Source organism: Protopterus annectens, chromosome 17.part0 (assembly GCF_019279795.1).
Source record: "Protopterus annectens isolate FY-2018-M chromosome 17.part0, PAN1.0, whole genome shotgun sequence".
Taxonomy (NCBI): Eukaryota; Metazoa; Chordata; order Ceratodontiformes; family Protopteridae; genus Protopterus; species Protopterus annectens.
The window spans coordinates 17,520,609-17,544,294 of NC_056751.1; the positions used below are offsets into that span (position 1 = coordinate 17,520,609).

Consider the following 23,686-nt stretch of genomic DNA (forward strand, 5'->3'; position numbering starts at 1 on the left):
TCACAACAGTCAACTTGTGTGTGTGTATGCCATTGTGCAGATATGACCTTAATTACTACTGTAAACAGTACAGTAATAGCCTGGAGTTAATTTTAAACTGCAGGGTGAGTCCACCTCAATTTCAAACCCTGCTCCCAACATCATCATCTCTGCTAAACCACACTGATGTCATGCTACATAAAGTGCACTCTCACACTATACAAGTCAGACTTCTGGGTGGCACTTGCATTAAGTACTGTGTCGTCTAGATTGCATAGCTAGATAGGTAGGAGATTCTAATCTCACAGCAGTTAAAGTGTGTGTGTGTGTGTGTGTGTGTGTGTGTGTGTGTGTGTGTGTGTGTGTGTGTGCGTGTGTCTGTGTGCGTGTGCGGAGTTGCATAACCATGACCTTAACTACTGCTGGCCTTACTAAAATAGTAGCTTGGCATTAATTTTACAATGCAGGGAGTGTTCACATCAGTGTCACACCCTTCTCCCAACAACCTTGTCTCAGCAACACAATGCTGATTCCATCCTGTATAAAGTGCACTATTGCATTGTATAAGTCAGACTTCTGCTGTGATGCTTGTGTTAAGTACTGTGCTTTCTAGGTTGTATAACTAGATAGGGAGGGGATTCTAATCTCACAACAATCAACTTGTATGTGTGATGGTGGGATCGCTGCATCACTGAGCAGGTGTGCTCATTTGACTCCAACTCATGAGAAACATTTACATGGTGAGATCAGTCCCACATCCCTTTTTCACTCTGTCCACAAACACATACTGTCTGCATTGAGGTCACCGTTTCAATAATACACTCTCACACCACTAAAATCAATGCTCTCCTGTGGTGTGTGCAGATTATGTTAGTCAATAGATAGGGAGTTCAAATAAAGTAGTGAAACTCTCCTGACTGTGTGTGTGTGTGTGTGTGTGTGTGTGTGTGTGTGTGTGTGTGTATGTAAACAGACACAGGAGTGTGTTGGACCTCTTAGTATGGACAACATTATGAATTTCCACATATCTGTAGAAGTCATTTTTACACACACAACTCCTTTGCATGATACAGCTGATTCATCCTTTCAAAGATGCAGTATAGCTCACATGCACTCATATTTCTCCTCTGGCATGTGCACATAATATACTTGTGTGCAGGTTGTTTAAGTACATTGGTATGGAGTTTGACTACAGGAATGACCATCATCTGTGGTTGTGTGTTTCTTCCTCTTACTGTGCAGAACAGGCTGCAACTACATATATGAGGTACATCTATACAGTATGCTGTGCAACTCTTTTTTAGAGGAAATATGAAGGTAATACACAATGGTGATGCCATGTCATAGTCACCAAATAAATCCATAGTTCCCCTCGTGTCTCAGCAAACCTTCATTTGCATGTGATAGTAAATATATAATTAAAATCCCAAAGTCACTGCTTACAATTAATGTACATGTTGTTAAACAGTGTTGTCATATACATGTGCTATGTTCAGGTGTAGACATTTCCTGTTTCAAGGGTTTATTCTACATTTCATTGGGAAAGGCTGTATTGAAGACTGATGCTGTCATTTGAACAGACTGTTTTACATCACAGAGAAACGTCTTCAGGAATGAGGAAATAAGACAATATAAAATGATATAATGTATGTTGTTGTCTAAGTAAGGCATGCGTTCCAATATGGCATTATAGCCACATTGGACATAACTGTTGTTCTACAGTCACAGTGATGGCAACAGAGGGCTACAGGTGTGTTTGGGTGTACCCAACACCAGGCATTATCAAAGAAGATAATGAACATTGAATAGTGTTATGCCTGCCAGGAACAAAAACAGAAGATGTGAGACAAGTCTTAGAATAACAATGTAAGGAAGTGCGGATCTCTTTATTCATGTCAGTACAAATTATCTCATCTATAAGAACTCTCTGACTGTTAGTTGGGAACTTACAGCCCTTTTAGACAGTATAGGTTGTACTGGTGTGAGGGCATAATTTTCACAAATCACATACAGAAAGGAGAGTTAGGTCACCGAGAATAAAAAGTTTTTTGGGTGAATACCTACATGAAAAAATGTCCTGTTTAAAAAAATGGAAATGTGTAGGGTATCCAAGATTAATTTGGGGCACACACGTTCAGACAGGATAGCGTGAATTTAAATAATTTGTGCAGCAGATATTTTTCAATATTTGACAAACACAAGGCATGATTTTTGCCAGGCTGAAAATGTAACAGTTCACAGACAGCAACATTTGATGCATCTCTGATGGTTATTAACGCTAGGAGCATTAATAATGTTTTTTTTTTTAGTTGGAAAATTTGCTACATTCCCACAACACTGTGTTGTTATTGTTTGTGAAACATGGTTAAAGAACAATGGCTTGAAACCTGTTCTGTCAGGGTATAAATGTTTTACTGTAACAGACATTCTAACAAAAAAAAAAAATCAGGTGGAGGTATTATGACAGGAATTAAAGATATTTATGAGACTTGTGAGTCAGTGATTGCTACATGTCCAGTGATTACACCAATACTATAGATTGTGTAACTGTGACGCTAAAGACAATCATGGAACGTATAATAACTGATGGCGTGCATAGACCACCAAAGTCAAATGTTGATCATCTAGAGGAATTCATACATTTCTTGCATGAAACAGGAAGAATAGTGGCTGGGGACTTAAATTCATCAGATCTCCTCTGAGAGATACACCTGTCTCTCCAAACTGTTCTACTGATGTCACGGAAGAGGTTTATATCCCTGAACAGAGTATTTCTGAAGCCATTTGACTTGATAATGTGCAGCAGGTCTATCAGTACTGGGTTGGAGGATGCTATGTATTGCCAGACACAGATCACCTCTTAGCAGTCTGTAGAATACAGAGTACAGTGGCAAGCTTTTGAGTTGGTCCATGTAGTACATACTGTTTAGATCTTGTACCCTTTTAGTAGATTATCTCTGTAGGTGTTACAGTTGTTGCATGCATCTGGACAGATATATGCCAAAGGGGCATTATACTCAATGACTGGCCTAATGAAGACTGAGTAAAGTGGAACAATGACATCTCTAGAGTTAGATGCAATCTCTTTGTTTATAAGGTGCGCAATATACAAGGACTTTCTTATGACAGTGAACACATACTGGTCAAAAGTTAGGTCACTCTCCACCTAAGTTCCCAAATCCTGAATGACTGGATCAACTCTTAGGGGCATATTGTTAATGTCATAGTTTCCCGGGATAACCAATCTTTCCTCACACAATACAACATGCAGTCCCATGATGTATGTAAGCCCTACAGATGAGGCTTTGATTAAGGATACTGGTGCTAGAGAGGCCATATGCAGGCTCACACATTGGAAACTACATGCCAGAGACGGCACTGGGATCTTCAAGGCTATGCTCAATAAAGTGCACTTGATAAACGTGCTCTGTAGTGTCTCCTTACTACATTAAACTTCACCCAAGCTTATTTAGTCTACAGACAACCCAAATACAATAAGCTAATTGACAATTCTGTCTCAGATTACCAAAGGTCCCAATATAAATGTCTCTCTGCAAGAACTGTTTATGACTTCTTTGCTGAACCTTCACTCTCGCTTGTTTTAACTGTGGCCTTGCATCTTTATTTCTCTTAATAAGAAATTATTATCTAGCCTTCTTGCACACACAACATACCTGAATGTTTCAGATGGGTCCCTATCACTTTATCATGTGGATGCACAACAAAATGGTCAGTTTACATTCCTACATTTACTCACTCCTACTTTGACACGGTCTGCTGCTGTCTGCACCAGGTACCCGCATCTGACATCTCAATGCAGCATCAGTGACTATGGCTTGTTCTTCAGCTCTGTCTCCTCTAGGAGGGGGATTTTTCAGATGGGTCCCTATCACTTTATCACGTGGATGCACAACAAAATGGTCAGCTTGCATTCCTACATTTACTCACTCCTACTTTGACACGGTCTGCTGCTGTCTGCACCAGGTACCCGCATCTGATATCTCAATGCAGCATCAGTGATTATGGCTTGTTCTTCAGCTCTGTCTCCTCTAGGAGGGGGGGGGGTGGGAAGAGAGGCAAGGAGATGCGGGCTTACAACTACAGTTAAATATACTACGGGCCCAGGAATTGTGACTGCATCAGAATGTTAGGTGACCTGAAGAAATGAAGAACATGTACATGTGCAATTGAAAAAGGACATTGGTAAAAATGTTACTTACATCTCTTCGCAGTTGACCTTTTCGGCGACACCATTTCTGGAAGACTTCCTGCTCAGTGCAGCAAATCACCTGATAAAACAAGGAGACCATAATTACATTTCACTAACTTCTGGCATTAGCAGCAATATTTGTTACAGCAGGGCATAAGATACAATATAATACTAGCTGCACACAATGCCTGCAGTTCTAAAGCTTGAATCTCTTACCATAGTTTAAATACAGCAGTCCTTCTGCTTAAATACAGTTAAGACAAACAAGTAAATTTCAGTAGATATCAATGTACCAATTAAAAAATACGAAATCTTCACCTACTCTAATAAAGCAAGAATTACTGTCAGGATAAAGACAGCTGTTTTCACCATTTATAACAGGGAGAGATTAAGACAACCAAGCAAATACAAAGACAATGTGATAATCAGTATTGTTCATTCATGCATTTCATAGTTAGTTAACTGGGCAAGTGAACTGATCCAAATGGATTATTTTAGTCATAACCAAGGCCAAAGAAAAATCAGCATGCAATAAATAATCAAATTAAAACCAAAATATAATAGGTAAAAGTATAAGGCATATAATGTAAAATATATTAAAAAGTAAACACCTCAAAAAGTATAAAACACGAGGACTGAACCTGACAGTCATGAGGAGAAGGTAAACATTTGCACCACACCACACTCATCAGATAGTCTCACTACGTCTACACCACCAAATCCACACATAGAAACTCAAAAACATTCGCGGAGGCTCTCAATAACAATCTGCCTAAGCAACAGAGACCTCCAAAGCAGAAACACAAGCAACCTCCATCCCCCAACACAACCCAAATGACACATAGCCAACAGATTCAGTGTGCCACTCAAACACAGCCAATAAGGCAAAACAACATACCCAACACACTAGTCATAGGTGACTCTATAATCAGGCACACTGATGTCCCACTCACCAAGCTAAACAAGGAGAAGGTTACTGTCAGCTGCCTGTCGGGTACCAGGATCCGCCACATAACCACACACTCAGGTCACTCCACAGCAAGTACAAATATGACTCTGTCATTGTCCATGTTGGTGTGAATGACCTGAGACGTACCTCCCTGGACTACATGAAAAGAGACATGGAAGAGCTCTGCGATCTTGTAGCCCAGGCAGGTATGACCCTAGCCCTGAGAAGCATTCTGCCATCGCCCAGAATGATACTGCAGTACAAGGACAAAATGATTGATTGCAACAATTGGCTAAGCTTCTGGTGTCATTCAAAGGGGATCCAGTATCTGTCTGCTTGGGATGACATGGTCGACAGGCCATGATGCTTTGCCACAGATGGCCTGCACCTGTCGCCCCTAGGATTCCGGATACTGGCTAAGGCTCTTGCTGCCCCTATAGTGCCTTTTTTAGGCAGGGTTCAAGTAACAAATTCACCACCATAACAGGAACAGGTAAGCAAAAACTGAGGGTAATGCTACTCAATGCTAGAAGTTTAAATTTCAAAATGCACTCACTCAAGGCACTCCTTAAAATGGAGAACATCGATATCTGTGCAGTGACTGAGACCTGGTTCAAGGCTCCAGAGAGCACCCCTGTACTACCAGGCTATAACTCATACCACACTTTTCGGCCATCTAACCTGGACCGAAACACCAAAGGTGGGGGTGTGTCCATATTCATTAAGGATATCCACATCTCCAGGCTAGTTGCTCAGCATAATGCATCCGAGGTTATCCAAGTGCAACTAACTCTTGGCAAAACTGCAATCCAAATTGTAGCTTGCTACAGATTCCCCACCATGCCCCAGGATTCCCACTCCTCTCTTCTTGATGTACTGGAAAATATTAGGGTTTAACCAAACACCCTAATAATGGGCGACTTCAACTGCCCCACCATTAACTGGGAAAACTACTCATGTACTAACTCCTTAGCACAACGCCTTCTGGAATTTATAAACTCCAATGCCCTAGATCAACTTATCCACACCCCCACCAGGGGCAACAATATCCTAGACCTAGTCATTACCAACATGAGCGACCGGTGTTCCACACCTAAAGTCAACTCCTCATTGGTCCGATCCGACCATAAGCTAATCACCCTCGATATCCACATCCCACCCCCACCCCCCCCATTAAGGAAACCACAGTAAGAAATTTCTCCAAAGCCAACTTCATGCTTCTTAAGACAGAAGTAGTGAACTTCATGACACCCATGCAGATGGACAATACAGTTACAACTGCTGAATCCTACACAAATGCGCTCTATAAGCACCTACATGAGTGCATGGATCGTGCTATCCCAAACAGAACCAAGACGCTATCCACCAAAAAAGGAAGCCAATCTGGTGGTCCCCTGACATAAACAAACTGTACAACAGAAGGAAGAAACTGTTGCAAAAGAGAGTAAAATCCCATGAGTGGAGGAGCTCCCTGGTCAGCCTCAGTAAGAAGCTGAGATCCCTTATAAGATCCTCCAAAGTTAGCTACGAAAATAAAATTGCCACTAATTCCAAGGACAACCACAAAGCATTCTATAGCTATGTCAAGAATCTCAATGGCAACACCCAGATCTGCTCTGAGTTACAGCACAAAGGCATGAAAATTACAGAACCAACTGATATTGCCAACATCCTGGCAGATAGGTTCAGTGCTAACTTTACCCCCCCTCACCCCCTAAAGGGCCAATATCTATACAGGAAGAATGCAGAGTCCCTGTAATCACAACTACGCAGGTGAAAGCTGCACTCTCTAAAGCCAAAAACACAGCATCCATGGGACCGGACAACATCCCAGGCTGCGTTTTACAAGAACTTCAGAATGAACTGGCTCCCCACTTAAGCACCATGTTCAATAATAGCCTCGCATCAGGCTTTGTGCCCACTGAATGGTGCACAGCAACAGTTATCCCACTCCACAAAGGGGGAGCCACCACTAATCCCGGGAACTATAGACCTATTAGCCTGATGAGCCTGGTCTGCAAAGCTATGGAACATATCATCATGGAACTCATAAACAAAGACATTGGTAACCTTCAAACTCTGGATCCCACCCAGTTCGGGTTTGTGAAAGGCAGATCATGCCTCCTAAACATGATCGACTTCTTTGAGGCAGTCACCAAAGCCGCAGATGAAGGTAAAGTGGTTCACACAGCCTATCTTGACCTCGCCAAGGCTTTCGTCACCATCCCCCATTCTGAAATTATAGCTAAACTCAATAAACTAGGCATAAATCCCTACATCACAAGATGGGTTGCCAACTGGCTCACTGACAGAACCCACACTGTATGTAAAAGTTGCAGACTCCAAATCTGACCTCAAACCAGTGACAAGTGGAGTACCACAGGGTTCCGTCCTGGGACCGCTCCTGTTTGGTATCTACTTCTCTGAAGTACAGGCTAACAAGAAGGCCTCTGGCTAATGAAGTTCGCAGATGACTGCAAACTAGGAGCCTGAGCCATAGTCAAGTCCCCAAATGATGTGAACATCCTACAGAAGGGCCTCTCTGAGACAGATGCCTGGTGTCAGAGTCATGACCTCAAGCTCAATGCCAAAAAGTGCAGTGTCATCACCTTTGGTAAAAACTCTGTACCCATGAACTACCACATAGGCAGCAATCTACTAAACACCGAATGCGTGGTAAGAGACCTTGGGACCCAGGTGGACAGTAGTTTCTCCTTTGATAGTCACATCGCCACAGTAGTCAGGAAGGCCTTCACACCTCATTTCTCGTCCAGGAAAAAATCCAGTTTCTTGGTAAGCTCAAACATACAATCATCCTTGAAACAAAGGGAATATTGGAAGTTAGCAACAGTTCTGTTGAAGTTCACTTTTTTGGGGACAAACGCGCTTAATAAATTGTTTATTTTACACGTGGCAGTCTGTTTTTCCAGCAGGTTACGGTACTTAGGTTTCTTAAGTTTGGTTTCAGTTAGTATCGTTCTACTGTGTTTTTGTTCATCAAGTTAGCAACAGTTACTTTACATACTAAAGAAGCACAATCATTTCTGCACAATATAAGCATGCTGCATCAGGGTCAGCCACCCGGAAGTGTGAATCTTGGCTCTAGATGATTTGTACTGTTGAAGTGACATCCTGACGCCATATGCAAAAACGGGAAAACGCATTGTGGATGGATGAATGCTACTTAAAAGCATGCCAATGGTGAAATGACTAACACAGTCACAGGATTCTTTATTCTAAGGTGCTAGAGAAATAAGCCTGCTTACTGTTCTGCAGAACATGTTGACAAACTGAAACCCTTACAGGGAATAAAGCTAACACAGAAATTTTTATATTTAAGACGGGAAAAGTAACTCATTTCCCAAGTGAAATCTAAGCTTCAGGGGGAAAAGCAAAAGAAGTTTATTTGTCATCAGCAGAAATGTAACAAGTCTGTCTATTCTGTCCCACTGCTGTGGTTAGCTTTCAGTAATTCTGATGAAGAAGCATACAGAAAAGGTAAACCGTACTAGACAACAATCTCAGTGTGACGTCTCAGTCACACTTGGCTATTTTACAAGAATTTACTTTGCAATTTTCTCAATCAAAACAGCTACAATATTATACATTCTAGATCATTCTTTCCCAAAAGAGATAAAGTACATACTGTACAATATACTGGGGTTCTGACAGAATTACAAAACGTAAAGGGGCACAAGGCAGTGTTGGCTGGTGTACAAGATATTTCAGAATTCTCTTAAAACTGCATGGAGATATGATAACTTAACATCATTTTTAACAAACATTAAGAGCACCCATTTTAAATCCAGCCTTACCCATAGCAACAAGGCTACCCTAAAACAAACCAAAATATATGCAAGTCCCTGCTGCAGCTACTAAAGATAAAAACTACAGCTACCATTTTCTATACACTCCTACGCAAGACTATAAAATATAAAAAAATCCTACCCCCCCATATAGCACAAAACTGTTTCTCAGAGTAGAATAAGATTCAACAATGAAAAAAAAAAACAATAGTCGTGGGACACCATGAGAGTGTGAGAGTTCAAATGTGAACAGCTGTGAGTAAGCACACTCCTGACTTTTTTAAAAGAGAAAAAAAAGAGGCACAAATTGTACTCAGGCTAATGTACAATGCAAGTGCCAGCATGTACATGCCTTACACATGCGTAACATATTAATGTTGTACCCACTAGATGACAGAACAGGCTAACGGTTAGTGAACTTTCATATGACATTATTTAAAAAAAGGCAAGAAATTTCCTTCTTAAGAGAATGTTATTCCATAATAGCAATAGCTCATTTCTGGCCACTGGTAATGTAGACTTCATCCAGGGCTAATTTTGATAATTTGGGCTTCACTCTTGTAATCAAACCACAATGACATAGATAAATACTACATTATCAATAACTCACATTCAGGTATGAGTAAAGAGTATGACAGCTCTAATGCCATTAGCATACATAGGCTCCCTTTTACATTAATTTTTGTAACAGATCATAAACTACATTTTCACCCCATTCTGAATGGCCTTACATATACATACATAAAATTAAAATAAAAATAATAAATTATCACAAACAAACGCCAATCAGTTTATGCACGCATATAGTTCAACCCATAATCAACACATGCACCCACATATAGATCCACATCTTCTACTCATGACCTAAAATAAACTGTAAAATATTAAGTGCTTATTAATCTCATGAATGTGAAGATGTGTCAGGACATAAAGACTGATGTCTAACCAAGCCAGGGGCAGGGTCACCATCCTAAGAGCATAATTATGTTCAATAGTCCTGGTCTAAACTCTCTCAAAGTCTTTAAAAGTATTGCCAGCATAAAAAGAACTACATGTGCATGTCAAGATATACAACCCTTAACGATGCAATTACAGGTTAGCAAGTAGCAGATGACAGGAATGAAATATTCTGTGAATGTTGAATTAGTGATTGTATCTGTGTGAAAGTCAACATCCATCACAGAAAATGATGTCTTTCACACTGAAGCAAACATTTTCAGAGGAATATTTTCCTGCATCCTTAGCATACCAACAATGGGCTACTACAGATAAGTCATTGGATGATTGGGTTTGCCCACAAAGAAGTTCATGTTTGTGTTTTTGGTCAAGAAATTCCACCATTCTACATTTCAATCAGCTCAGCAAGAGTGCAAAAAATCAAGAGAATAAAATGTCTCTGTTGTTCTACCTAAATGGCAGTCACCAACAATACACAGGACTGGTGCAACATGGAGAATGAAAAGAAGAAATTATGCAAGGAGAATGTACTACAGAAAAACAATGACCAGACAGTACAACAAAGTATATTGGAAATAACAGATATGTAGTCATCATATCAGCTGACTTGTGAAATGATCCCCTACAGTAGGCAACTGTTTGGATCTCCCATTATGATATACCCAGACTCTAACAATTTTAAAAAATTCTGCAACAACTATGATTAGAGAAGCATACCTCTTGACAGCACGTCACAGTGTCATGCACTCAGCTAAGGGAGTCTTCACAGCTCCTGTTATCCCTACTTCACATCCTTTGCCAATCAACATCAAGCAAGCATAATATAAAACTTCTTAACTGACATGAAAATACATCCACTGATGCTGACCAGAGGACACTCAAGCATAAGTCAGGCAGTGAGAAGGTAATAAACAACAACTGCAGAAGGCCTTCTTGTATATCAGCCGGTGCAATGAGTAAGCATCTGTCATACCTGAAAGTAAAAGCCCTGGACAGTGGGCAACGTTTGGGGAAAAATTCAAGCAGTACAGATTAAACTTCATTGGGAGGCCAGAGTCAAGAGACAATCATAAAAGGCAAAGATTTAGAAGTCCAAGTTCTAAAGCAGCCAGGATACCAGAGCAGGCCAAACCTAGAGCTATATTATCTAAGCAATAACACTTGGCAAAGATGTGAACTAAATGGCTGCAGCACAAATACCCACAAAGGTCACATTTTTTGAAACAAGTACTAGAAGCAGCTACACCACAGGTGAAGTAGGCTTTGAAAGTAGCTATTTCCAATGTCTGCTTAGATGCTTGGTGACAAAAGACAACACAGTTAGAAATCCAGCTGGACAGGGCTTGTCAGAGTTCCTGATGAAATTCTGCAGACCACACATGCAATCTTCAGAACAGTGAGACTTTAACACATACCAAGCCCAAGGATGTGGTACCTCAGAGTATTCTCCTTAATCTTGGAGTACTGTGCAGAAGTATCAAGAGTTGGTAAGGACTGTCTGTACCCAAGTCAGGAAGTACAGGGGGGCAATACTGTAATGGCAGCACAAGTGTTGAAATTTGCTGTATTTTTTGGTAATTTAACTTTATTTTTTGCACATGTGGGACTTGTATTTAATGGTCGTGCATTTCTGAAAGGGAGATTCTTTGTTACTAATTAGGGGTTGTATTATATGTGTCACTTTTTAAAACTTGTAAAACAGTTATTTATTAAACATTTATTTACCGGGAAAGTCCGACTTGGAATGAAGCCAATTTTCAGCTGAGGCCTGGGGAGAAATGCTCCAGACACATGTCACTGTAATGTGGGAGGAAACTGGAGTACCCAAAGAAAACCCACACAAACGCAGGGAGGACATGCAGACTCCGCACAGAAGGCACTCCAGCTGAGAATCGAACCAGAGAACTTCTTGCTGTGAGGCGACAATGCTACTGCTGAACCACTGCACCGTTATCTTTGATATTAATATTCAATTTTATTTTGAAAGTGACATAGTACTAACTATATTTGTAATGGTCATTTGTAAGTCTGAAACTGCTGGAAGGCTAATCACTGACTTGTCTAGATTGTTATATGTGTCAAATAAGTCTTGTATTATTGAAGCATTTGTATTAGCATCATGTTTGAATCTGTATAATGAGTAATTATTGCGGCTTGCAATTTTCAGTTAAGGAATTTGGTGGTTAAAAAAATATACAGATACAAACGTACGTGTGTGTGTGTGTGTGTGTGTGTGTGTGTGTGTGTGTGTGTGTGTGTGTATATATATATATAGGTTAGTACTAAGCTAACTGCCCTTGCGAGCCATTTTAAGCTTAGCCAGTTATCCCTTGTGAGACTCAAACCATGCACCTTGTGTTTGTAAGGCAAACACCTTAACCATTAGGCCACCCTCCCAACCCCTATATATATTATATATATATATATATATATACCCTCCAAGAGAACACTGGGACACAGAGGTGTTGTGATACTTTTTAAATGACAAACTTTTGCATTTCAAGAAGAGGTATCATGTTTGTATTTCATGGTTTTCTGTTTGTGGACCAGCACAGCATTTCTACATTTTTCTATCTAACAATGCATGATCTTCAGATCCAATAAACTAGACAGTTTAAACAAGACAGATGAGCTTGTCAAATGAAGGTGTAGTCTCAAGGAGCAGAAGGATTTGTCAAGGCAGAGATACATAAACTATATAAAGAATTACTTAACTAGTCAACATGGGGCCACAGTATGAAACATACTCCTTAACCATGGAGTGACTACTAACACCAGAGTCAAAAGGTACCTGTGATACATCAGGATCATTTACAAAGTGACTGTGCCAGTATGGGACACACTCTGCTCGAATAATATGCTTGGTGAGTGGAAGCCTTACTTTAAGCTTCGTTTAAGAAAATGCAAGTAAACTAACTTGTAATAAAGCTGTAGTGAACTAATAAATATGTATTTTTTTTAAGAAAAAAGAAGATGAATTTGTATTTGCATTTAATAAATATTTAGCATTTAAAGACGAGTGTGAAACTGCATATAAAAACTATACATTTGCTGTGAGACTGTACTGCAGATTGAAAATGAAACTATCCTCTGCTGTGGACACATTTATAGCACTTGAAGCTTAATTCTTCTCAAAGACATTGCTCTAGGTAAAAAGGAATTACCTTATTTGAGACTCCTGGAAACTGGTGAAGACAGTGCTGGCACTGAAGAGTTATAATTTGCCCCTGTTTTAGAAGATACTGAGTGCATTTGTATGCAACATAATTATGGACAAATGTCAATTACTGTTGATAAGACTGCACTGGAAGGTGACCGGCTCAGTCTAAGGTGGATAATCCATACAGAGAGATAGGGTTATATTTGTGATCTGCAGCAGTACAGTGTAACACTTACACAATTGTGATCTGCAGCTGTACAGTGTAATGCTCATCTTGTTGTGATTGGCCATTACCCAAGCAGAAGGCCAATGTCCTGTAGTGGTGAGGATCAGGAAATTATATTCCTGCTCGTCACATATTTGTTGGCAGCAGGTAGGACGTATATGCCCAATTACTGTAGGAATGCAAGACCTACAAGTGTTGCCTCAAATAAGGAGGCCTTCCTAACTTATTCTGGGAGAAGTCCCTGAAATTCTAAAAACCCAAGAATCTGAAAACACACACCATTTTCATCCTCCAAGGAGTGCTGAGACTATGTCTTAGTCTTTCTTCTCTGTTTTTACTAGGTAATACAGAATTAGTGAGAAAAAGACAGAAAAGCATGCAGGAATGTGAAGGGAGAAAGTGTCTGCCATTAACTTCCACTTGCCTTCCCTTACCAAGTAGAGTAGGAAACAGCAGTTTTTTTTTTTTTTTTTTTTTTAACATGGCAAACAGGTTGATCTTTTGGGTGATCTACTCCTAAAAGTCTCTGATCATACTGGTCTTCCTTAATCTCAGTTCTAGGATAGGAATGGTGTTGTGAATGAGGGATTTAGCCACTGCATTCAATTCTCCTGACAGGTAAACAGCTGAAATTGAGATGTCCTGATTTATTGCCTGATCCCAAACCTGCAATGCCTTTTTGCAAGGCAGTTATGTGGTGTGTGATCCTGCTTCTTCATGTATTACAGCAAAACATTGCTGTCATACCAAACAATGTCTATGGGTTGCAGATGTGGGCCATCTTGTCACAGAAGAACAAGAGGGATTTTGGTTTCACCTTCAAAGAGCTCAAAGGAAGGCAAGCACTACCTTCATCTTGCTACTGTTATATGAAGCATGCTTTTCTTTCTGCATGAGGGGTAGCTGGGAGATCTAAACTACCAGTCAGCCATTCATTTTCAAACACTGAGATAGACCCATCTTCAAGAAATAAAGGCCTATATTGGAATTGAGAAGCACCCTCTGTTACTCTAGAACAAAGTGGCAGGTGTCTGGCAGCAAAAGAATGTCCATGATGACTTTGTAGTCACTTTGACATCTCCAGGCATGTAAAGAGGAACGTGAGAATAGTAAATAGTTACCATAAGACTCAAGGGGACAAAACATGTCTTCCTTTGCTCCCACCATGATAAACTCACCCAAGCTCCTAAAACCATGCCCTTTCCTCAGACAGCAATGATTCACACTTCTCCCAAAAGATTTACAATTGTGGAAGGACACAGGCCTTCGATGGGCAACAAAAGACAGTCATCCAGCTAAGGGAAAATAAACAAGCTCCTTGTACAAGGTAGCCATCACAGACTATCACACTGCTAAACAAGCTTGGTGCACAGGACAGACCAAATGTGAACAATCTGTAATAAACAAGAAGCTCACCAAGCATAAACCAAAGAAACCTGCTGGGAGGATCCTAGCCACTAATGAGCCAAAAGGTGGCAAATCACGACTATGACAGTATCCAAATGGACAGTGGAAGCATGACCCCTGAACAGCTACCATCTACATCTTCACATACTAGATATGCTCACTAATGCTGATGAGGTCCACTTGCTGTTTTCAGAAGAACACAAGACTATAACCCTCTGCCAATTTCTGAAAGAGGAAGAGGTCATACAGCTCCTTTAAGGAATAGTATTTTGGCCTGTTGCAGGAGCTCTGCAAAGACTACCTGGTCACTTGATCACTTAAGTTTTTTTTTTTCTGACGAAGGACCCAACAGCTTTCAAACTTGATTGTCCAAGACCAACACATTCATGACTCCCAAAATCCAAGTAAATGTTCTTCAAGATGAGAAAAAATAACTTGGAAAATGGCATGTACGAGTAGTAATGTACTGCAGTCAGAAATGCAACTCTAGTGTCTGAGGGTGGCTTTTTCTTAAGGTAATGGGTAGGCCTAGAAAGAGAAGAGGAATCCAGTGAGTATCATAAAAACAATCTACAATGGTCACGGTCTATTTTCATTACTAGGATTTTTAACTAGGTCCTAATAAGTTTAGGATAGAGGATATCATCATGGAAGAGGGTATACAGAATGGCCTTCATCAGCCCATCCTGAATTAAGACATTCTAGGCCTTCCTGTCTCTTGCAGCCACATTCCTAAGTATGCTTGCTCACAGCACTAGTGCAATCTAAAATGCTGAACACTGTTTATATAAGGCCTTTTCCAAATACTAATTGATCCAGTTTTCAAGTTTTCTGCTAGCTCTTCCAGAGCTTGGTTCATAATGGAACTGAGACATGTTAAACAGGAAATTACATGACTTAAGGCCAAAAGTAGCAAAGAAAAGTACCTTCTTGTTTGCCTCATCATTTTTGAACTACACAACACACAACCGATCAACAAGGAAAAGTGTGAATACTGATGTGCAACTTACAACAAAAGTGGAAGTTACAGTTACAGTTAAAAAGTGAAAGACTTTTTGCAGAAAGACTTCTTCCCCACCCCTGCACTCCCCACTGCTGATATATACATATACGCAGACACGCACACACACATTATAGCCTTACTATCAAAATCTCGCACCTGCAATCTGCTAGTGTTCACGGTTCTGACCCGAAATGTCAGACGTCAAATATACGAGCATGAAAATGACCGAACGAGGTATTTCAGGAAAGTTGACTTCTCAGGAATGTCGACTTTACCAAAAATACCACACTTCCGGTCATGAGCTAAGAACATTTTGTAGAGGGGGCAACTCCCCTGCACCCCCACACCCCCTGCTACTTATATATACAAACTTTGAGATTGAACTACAGTGAGAGAAAGGGTACATTTCCCGATCCCTACTATAGTGCTATCTGCATTCAAAATGTTGAATCTACAACAGCAAATGCTAGTGTGACTTCAACATTTTTTTTTTCGATTATTTGTAATGTTGAAAGCAGCCGTTCGATTTTTCCTATTTACACATTGTCCAAACGGCATTTTGATAATAAATCTACACACACACACATATACATTTTATATATTTATATATATATATATATATATATATATATATATATATATATATATATATATATATTTATACACAGACAGATATAGATATATGTATATACGGACTCTGAGATCACTGTACCTAGGAGTAAGAGGAATTCAAAGAGCTGCTGTAATTGCAGAATTAGTTAACAGACATTGGACACCCACAGCAGTGTTTGAACATCTGAGTGTCAAAGACTTGGGTGCCAGCCATCTGTCTTGGTGCAAAGTCACAGCTGCATTTATGCTTCTATCACTCGCACAGTGCCCCTGACATAGGTACCAAATTTCCTACCATTGTGTTAATGTGCCACGTAGAATTTGTGAATAACATTTCCCACTGACAGAGTTTGCTGTAAGGGGCAAAACAATAGGTCAGATGCAGTGACAAATTCCAAACAGAAACAACACAAGACTTCACAGCTTAAGAGAAGTGTCTAAACCAAAGCAACATGAAATTTAATAGAATGTCAAACTGTTGTGCACAGAGAGCCTGGTTGCATGTTGTAAAGGGAAAAAAGGCTTGCCTCTAACCAGATCACCACAACACAAGTAGCAGCTCTGGCAGTGGAATACCCAGGTGGAGATAGACAGGAGTGAACAACCAGTGCTGGCTTGCCCACTTTAGGCGTGCCACCAGTCTGCTACTCCACTACAAACAAGTGGAGCCTTGCAGGCAAAAAAGGCACAAGACTAGGGGTGTAAGCTTATATCTGGGCGCACAGGTGTGGTTATACAAAGCTGGTATGGAAAGTCATCATTAGCACATGCATATGTGTGTGTAAGCATGCACATGCACAGGGAGGGCATAGAAGACCCCTGCATGTCAGGGCTATCAGGAATACCCCTGTAGTCTGCACTGACAGACACAGGCAAGAGAACAAATCACCTCCACAACTGCCTGTATGACAGCCTCCAACATCAGTTCTCAGCCCACACCTAGTGAAATCAAGCATGAGGAGACAAATGGACATAGGACCATTGGGAGGGTGCTTGGTGTAGAGCAAGCATGGAGGGGAACAGTACACAGAAAAAATGGTGTGCAGAGAGACTGCACAAAGAAAGCCTACCAATTAAAAGAATATGCCAAACCAATGTACAACAAGGACTACAATAACAGCAACAACAAATGAAAGTTATGTACTTAGCATAACAAAAGATACAAAGTGGCAGTTCCTTCCTTATTACCAACAGGAAGTAGCCAAACTGGTAACGAGGACCTTCTCAGGCTGTTAAGCTGCTCGCATTTTATTCACAACACTGTGCTCTTAAGGACCTTTCTCCTGATCCTTTTATGAAGGCTGTTTGAAGCTGAAACCATAAGCAGAACTGTCTAGATCAACAATATAATATACTGCAAACTCCTTGTTAGGCCAGACAGTCCAGGTTGGGAGGGGGTGGGTGGGAATGGTAATGAAAATGGAACTGCCTGTAGTAAATATGCAACTTTGATATCCAGGATTGTAGTTCCATCCTCATTCCGAAAAGAACCCAGTCCGAAGCTAAACCTCTTAAGTGGATCCTCATGAAAGAAAGGCCCAAATAATGTGTGAAACAAAGGAAGACCTGGATCTAGAGATCATTTCCAACTTACAATGTGTTCAGTGATACCCATGCAGCTACTGAACAAATGTCATCCTAAGATGCATTTTAAAGAAAGCCCGAGAAGTATCCATAGTTCTGAAGTAGCTGGACCTAGGCTCAATAGGCAAAGATATATTACATTTTTTGCAATAAAACATAATACAAGCCTTTTCACAAGTGTCAACTTGGACACGGTGCATCTCATTTTCTTGTCCGAGTATGAAATAAGCAGCTGAGGATCATTTCTAATGGATTTTAATTCTTTCCACATAAAATCCAATATGTCTGTGCATATCCATGTAGTGCAGCTGGTTCTCCCCTCTGTTACAGGAATTTGACAATAATACTAGAAGATTTACGGCATTGTTTAACTTTGCGTCTGTTGCAACTTCACGCATGAAGGAAGGATTTGTTCTCAAACACAATGTGCTTCAGTATAACATTAGGTGAGGAGGTGGATAGATAACGCTTGCGATTTAGAGATTCTCCTGGCTGAAGTGATAAAGACCAAGAGCAGTTTTCCAAAATACAAGTTTTAAGATCTGCAGTTACAGCAGGTTCAAATGTATTTACTTACTCATTCATTAATTCAATTTGGTAACGGAGGTAGAGTACTGATCCAAAAGGACCTATTTCAGTCTGAACCCAGACAAATATAAATGACAACAGACAAGCAAGTTCACAAGAAGTATTACAAATACAAATAAAATGCAGTATGAAGATAGCAAGGAAATAATAATAAAGGATGCAGTAGAAGGGACAATGGTTAGAGGAAGACGAGAGTGAAATATATCTATAAAGGATAGTAAAAGTAAGGTAAGGGCACACAGGAAATAACTATGTACACTATATACAGTGTGGAAGAGGTTCGCATATTAGTGCAGGGAAATAATTTGAGGAACACAAAGGTGCTTGACTGGAGAAGGGGAGAAAATAAAGGTCACATGAATGAACAGGATCATTCACTTGAGGTTGTAGAAGAAATGTGTCTTTCAAAAACATCTTGCTCACTTTCAATATAGCTAGTAATAAAGAGGTGGCACCATGACAAAAACTGGAGATAGCAGAGAAATGTATATTTAACTGAAGAACTGAGACCAGAATCAAAAATCTGGGACAGATACAATAAATCAAACTGAGAGTGAAACAGTTGGGCAAGACCTCAGGCAGTACAGTGAATACCCACTCAGAGAGGCTTATGGTATCTCTGGCCTTTCTGTTGAGGTTGCCCACCTCTTGGTTGGTGGCCATTCTGAAAATTGCCATGTCACCTGTGACCTCTTCTAAAACTCTATCTCGCTGCTGTAGGTCATATGTGAACTATTAAATTAAAAACAAAAATGACTGAACAGAAACTGACCAGGGATAAAACGAAAAGTTTAATAAACAAATTAAAACCAAAAAAGATAAGTGCTTTCATCCGTAAATTACAACAACCCGGACTTCTTCAGATACTCAAGTTATCCTGTCTTCTGCTTAAATAACAGAATGCATACAATTTTCCTGACAAATTAACATCATTATTCAATTAAATACATACATTCAATCAAGTATTGATTTTCCTACTTTAATATCCCCTTCAGTTAATTAACCAGTCTCAATAAAAAACATTATTCTTGCAAATAGATAAAATTATGAGTATACATATCCCTTATATACAATAAAACAAACTATAAACATATTTACTATACAATTAACAATAAAAATATGAAATATATGAAAATTTAGACACACATCAATAAATAAATTAATCTATCCAGGGCTCTTAACCTCAATAAACAATAAATGCAGCAATATTTGCTCAAATCTGAGTTGCCATAGCAACTCCTTTTTCCTCTAAATACAAACCCCATGGGCCACCCATTGGGTTAATATTAATTCTATCGATGGCCATATATTTAAACGTTTGGTTGGGGAACTGTATTATGTGTCTTGCCAAAGCATTACTATCTTTTCTTTTCTTAACACTATATTCGTGTTCATATATCCTATCTCTAAATGTACGTTCAGTTTTTCCTAGATAAAAACAGGAACATTCTTGACATGAAGCTAGGTATACTACAGTTTGTGAATCACAATTAAACCTATCAGTCAACCTATATTCAGTACTCTGTACTAAAAAACTGTCCTCTGTATTTATTTTATTACAGTAGGGACATTGGCCACATTTTGCCATTGTTCTTATGTAGTTCTTATCTGTCCTGTATAAACATACTTCTCCAGTATGTTTTAAAAATTAAACCCTTTCTGGTAAACACTGTTTGGAGTAATCCCCACTTTTTCTCTAATATTTTTACATACATCAGGATGGCTCAATTCTTTGTAAGAATCCATCTGACCACTCTATGGTCACTACTAAAAGTGGTGATGAAATGTAACGAAAAATTGGAACTAGTTATGACTTCATTTCCTTCCTCCATGTTCCCTACTGGCCTATCCGTCCAACCCATATCCTTGTCATTATTCAAGATTGGTAGAAAAATGTCACTTTTTCTCTTACTGGTCACTTCTAAAAGGAGTTCCTGAAGCAAATTTACAGGATACCCTTGTCTTCTGAACATGGAAATCAAATTTTCACAAAAGTCGTTCTCCAATGAGACCATCCTAGCCACTCTAACTAGTTGACCTTTTACAACAGACTTTTTTTTGGCGGTATGGATGGGAACTTGTAAAGTGCAAAAATGTATTTGAGTAGGTGGGTTTTCTACATATGGTGGAGATATATCTGTTATTAACTTTATCTTTTCTCAACTGCACGTCGAGGTAGGCCAATTGGTCACTACTAAACGTGTGACTAAATCTCAAAAAATCTGTTGTATTGTTGATGTATGATATAAAAGTATCTAGCCTATCCTTGGTGCCATCCTGGATGATCAATATATCTTCCAGGTAATGGGTATTTAATCTCAAGTTAGGTCTACATTCTCTTGTTAATACGTATCGATTTTTCCAATGGGCCATCACTATGTTAGCTAAAATGGCTCCACAGGCAGAGGTCATTGCCACCCCACTTTTTTGTACAAAATACCTCCCCTCAAAGTAAATAAAACTATTGTTGAGGACTATTTCAAACAAGGTTTCATACAAATTAATGTTTTCCTGACTCACACCCTTCTCGTGCAAAAGTTCCACAACCCACTGGATCCCCAGATCTTGGGGGATAACAGTGTACAGATCTTTAACATCTATAGTTACTAGAAGGTCATCAGGATAAAAATCCAAATGCATTTATGGTTTGCAAGAATTCCCACGAGTCCTTGCAAATCTGTTTTTCACCTGGCAAAAAATTTTAAACTCTAAATCCAGATATTTTGCACAACCAGAAGTCAAAGAGTTCCTCCCATCCACAATAGGGTACATAGGGGGGATTCTCAATGATTTTATGTAATTTACGCTTGCCAAAAATGGTTGGTAACCTAGGGGAAAGCATGTTGAAATAATTAAACATATCTAACGTGATGCATCCCTCAATAAGCATGTCCCTGAGTTGGCCATATAATTTCTTACGGGCCATATTTGTTTCGTTTAAAGACACTTCCTCATATGCCTCTGTTTGTAAAATAGTCAGTATTGTACTGTTATAATCATAAAGGTTCATCATGACCATACCTCCCCCTTATCTAGCTTCATAATTCTTATTTTTTGGGTCTTTAAAAATGCCATGAGCTCATTTTCTTTTTCTGTCATGTTTACCATTATATTCTTATTATTAACTTTCTTCATATGCCTAAAATCCAGCTCACACATATTTTTCAAATAAAATTAATGCTGGATGTAAGGGGGGTTGAATGTGCTAGGGACCCAGTAATCTTTCCCCTGTTGTTGCTCTTCAGTAAAACATAGTTGAGATTTAGTTTCCTCAAAAACATTTTAATATCAACTAATACATCAGTTATTTGTGTTGTGTTTGAAAGAACAAAAGTTAAACCTTTAGATAACATGTTAGCTATTTCTATATGTTTGTCAGTACTTGAATAATTATATATTTTGAAATCACCTTCCGAATTACAAATAATTGCTATGGAAGAAATATCACTCACAGGATTATGTCCTATATTCGGAGAACGTGTTTCTTCTTCATCACTATTTTGGGTTCTTTCAACTCTCCTTTGCCCATTAATTCCACTTCTGAGAGCTTTTTGTGGTTGATTGCTCCTGGAGGAATGGGACCATCTGGATATGTTGCATTGGTTCCCCTGATAAGCCACACAAAAATCCTGCTGTTGAAGTTGGCCTAACTGTCCTTCCTGGTTTCACCTTTGTTTAATCCATTTGGATCTTCTAAGTGGTGGGTATTCGTGGTGCTCACCATCCGCACAATCACCTGTTACTGGCACTAGTGTTGCCAACAGGAGTGTTAACCTGGGAAATGACCTGATCAACATGGTGGCCCCTCCTTCTTCCCCAAACTTGGGAATGGGGAGGTACAGGATAGGCTCTCCCTTTAATATAGTCATTGTTGTCTCTGTCCAACTTCCAAATTTTAGTCAAGCGTATTTTATTCAAGTGCTGCTCTATACTGTTAAATATATGCATATGTTCCAGTTTCACCTTTTCAAAATCCATATCCCTTTTCAAATCTGTATTAAGCAGATTGAGGTCATGAGCTAATAATATTGTTATTATTGACCAATATTTCCAAAAACTCGCATCCCACTCTACTGAAAAACTCAAGCAGCTCCCGATGTAATGGTGAATTGAGTTCAAGTCCCGTGGGATGTCTCCAAATACGCAATCCCTTTGGGACTTGCTTTCTTCTGATACACTCAGTTAAAAATTATTTTCCAGTTGTAGTTTTTTGTATTTCATCATTTTGTAGCCCAAGGTATCTAATTTTTCATAAATTGTGTCACTCGAAGTTTGTGTTACAACCCCCAGTTCAAAGCCATTACTTAACTATTCGTTAACATTGGGGATGTTACACTGATACACATAATTAGTCACTGGCTGGTTCATGTTAGTGTTCTGCCCATCTAGGACATTCTGTGTGGAATTGGATAGCTGTTCAGCTGTGTTCCTGTCATTTATATTAACTGCAGTGTGAGTTCCACTTTTGTTAAAGAACCCAATCCCCTGTGAGGAAAAAATTGTATTAGTAAAAGTACGGTGGTTCAGCTCCTCATGTTTCTTAACGACATCAGCCAAAGCCTCCACTTTCCTAGTTAACTGCAGAATAAGAAGGGTGAGATCGCTGACCGAAACATTTCCTGGTTCAATGCTGTTAAAGCCAGAAGCAAAAAGCGTTATAGCCTGAATCAGTACCTTTGGTCATATTACAAACCACAAACGATATAAACAAAAATAAAACAAAACACACTGTTAAATTAAAAACAAAAATGACTGATTGGAAACTGACCAGGGATAAAACAAACAGTTTAATAAACAAATTAAAACCATAAACAGATAAGCGCTAAAGATAGTAATGCTTTGACCAGTAGGGAACATGGATGAAGGAAATGGAGTCATAACTAGTTTCAATTTTTTGTTAAATTTTATCACCATTTTAGTAGTGACCATAGAGTGGTCAGATGGATTCTTACATAGAATTGGTCCATCCTGATGGATGATAAAAATATTAGAAAAAAAGTGGAGATTACTCCAAACATTGTCTACCGGAAAGGGTTAAATTTTAAAAACATTGGAGAAGGTTAACAGGACAGAAAAGAACTACATAAGAACAATGTCAAAATGTGGCCAATGTGCCTACTGTAGTAAAGTAAATACAGGGGACAGTTTTTTAGTACGGGGTACTGAATATATGATTAATTGCGATTCGAAAAATGTAGTATACCA

At 39.4% G+C, this 23,686-nt stretch overlaps 1 protein-coding gene across 2 annotated transcripts in view; it reads right to left on the reverse strand.

Annotated features, from left to right (window-relative positions):
• Window positions 1-23,686, reverse strand: part of POMK (protein O-mannose kinase) — a 243,299-nt gene that overhangs the window by 174,681 nt on the left and 44,932 nt on the right. For both annotated transcript variants that reach the window (XM_044059713.1, XM_044059712.1), the window contains exon 2: window positions 4,200-4,268. In XM_044059713.1, coding sequence (XP_043915648.1) covers window positions 4,200-4,233 — 34 coding nt within the window. In that variant the 5' untranslated portion in view covers window positions 4,234-4,268. The remainder of the gene's footprint in view (window positions 1-4,199; window positions 4,269-23,686) is intronic.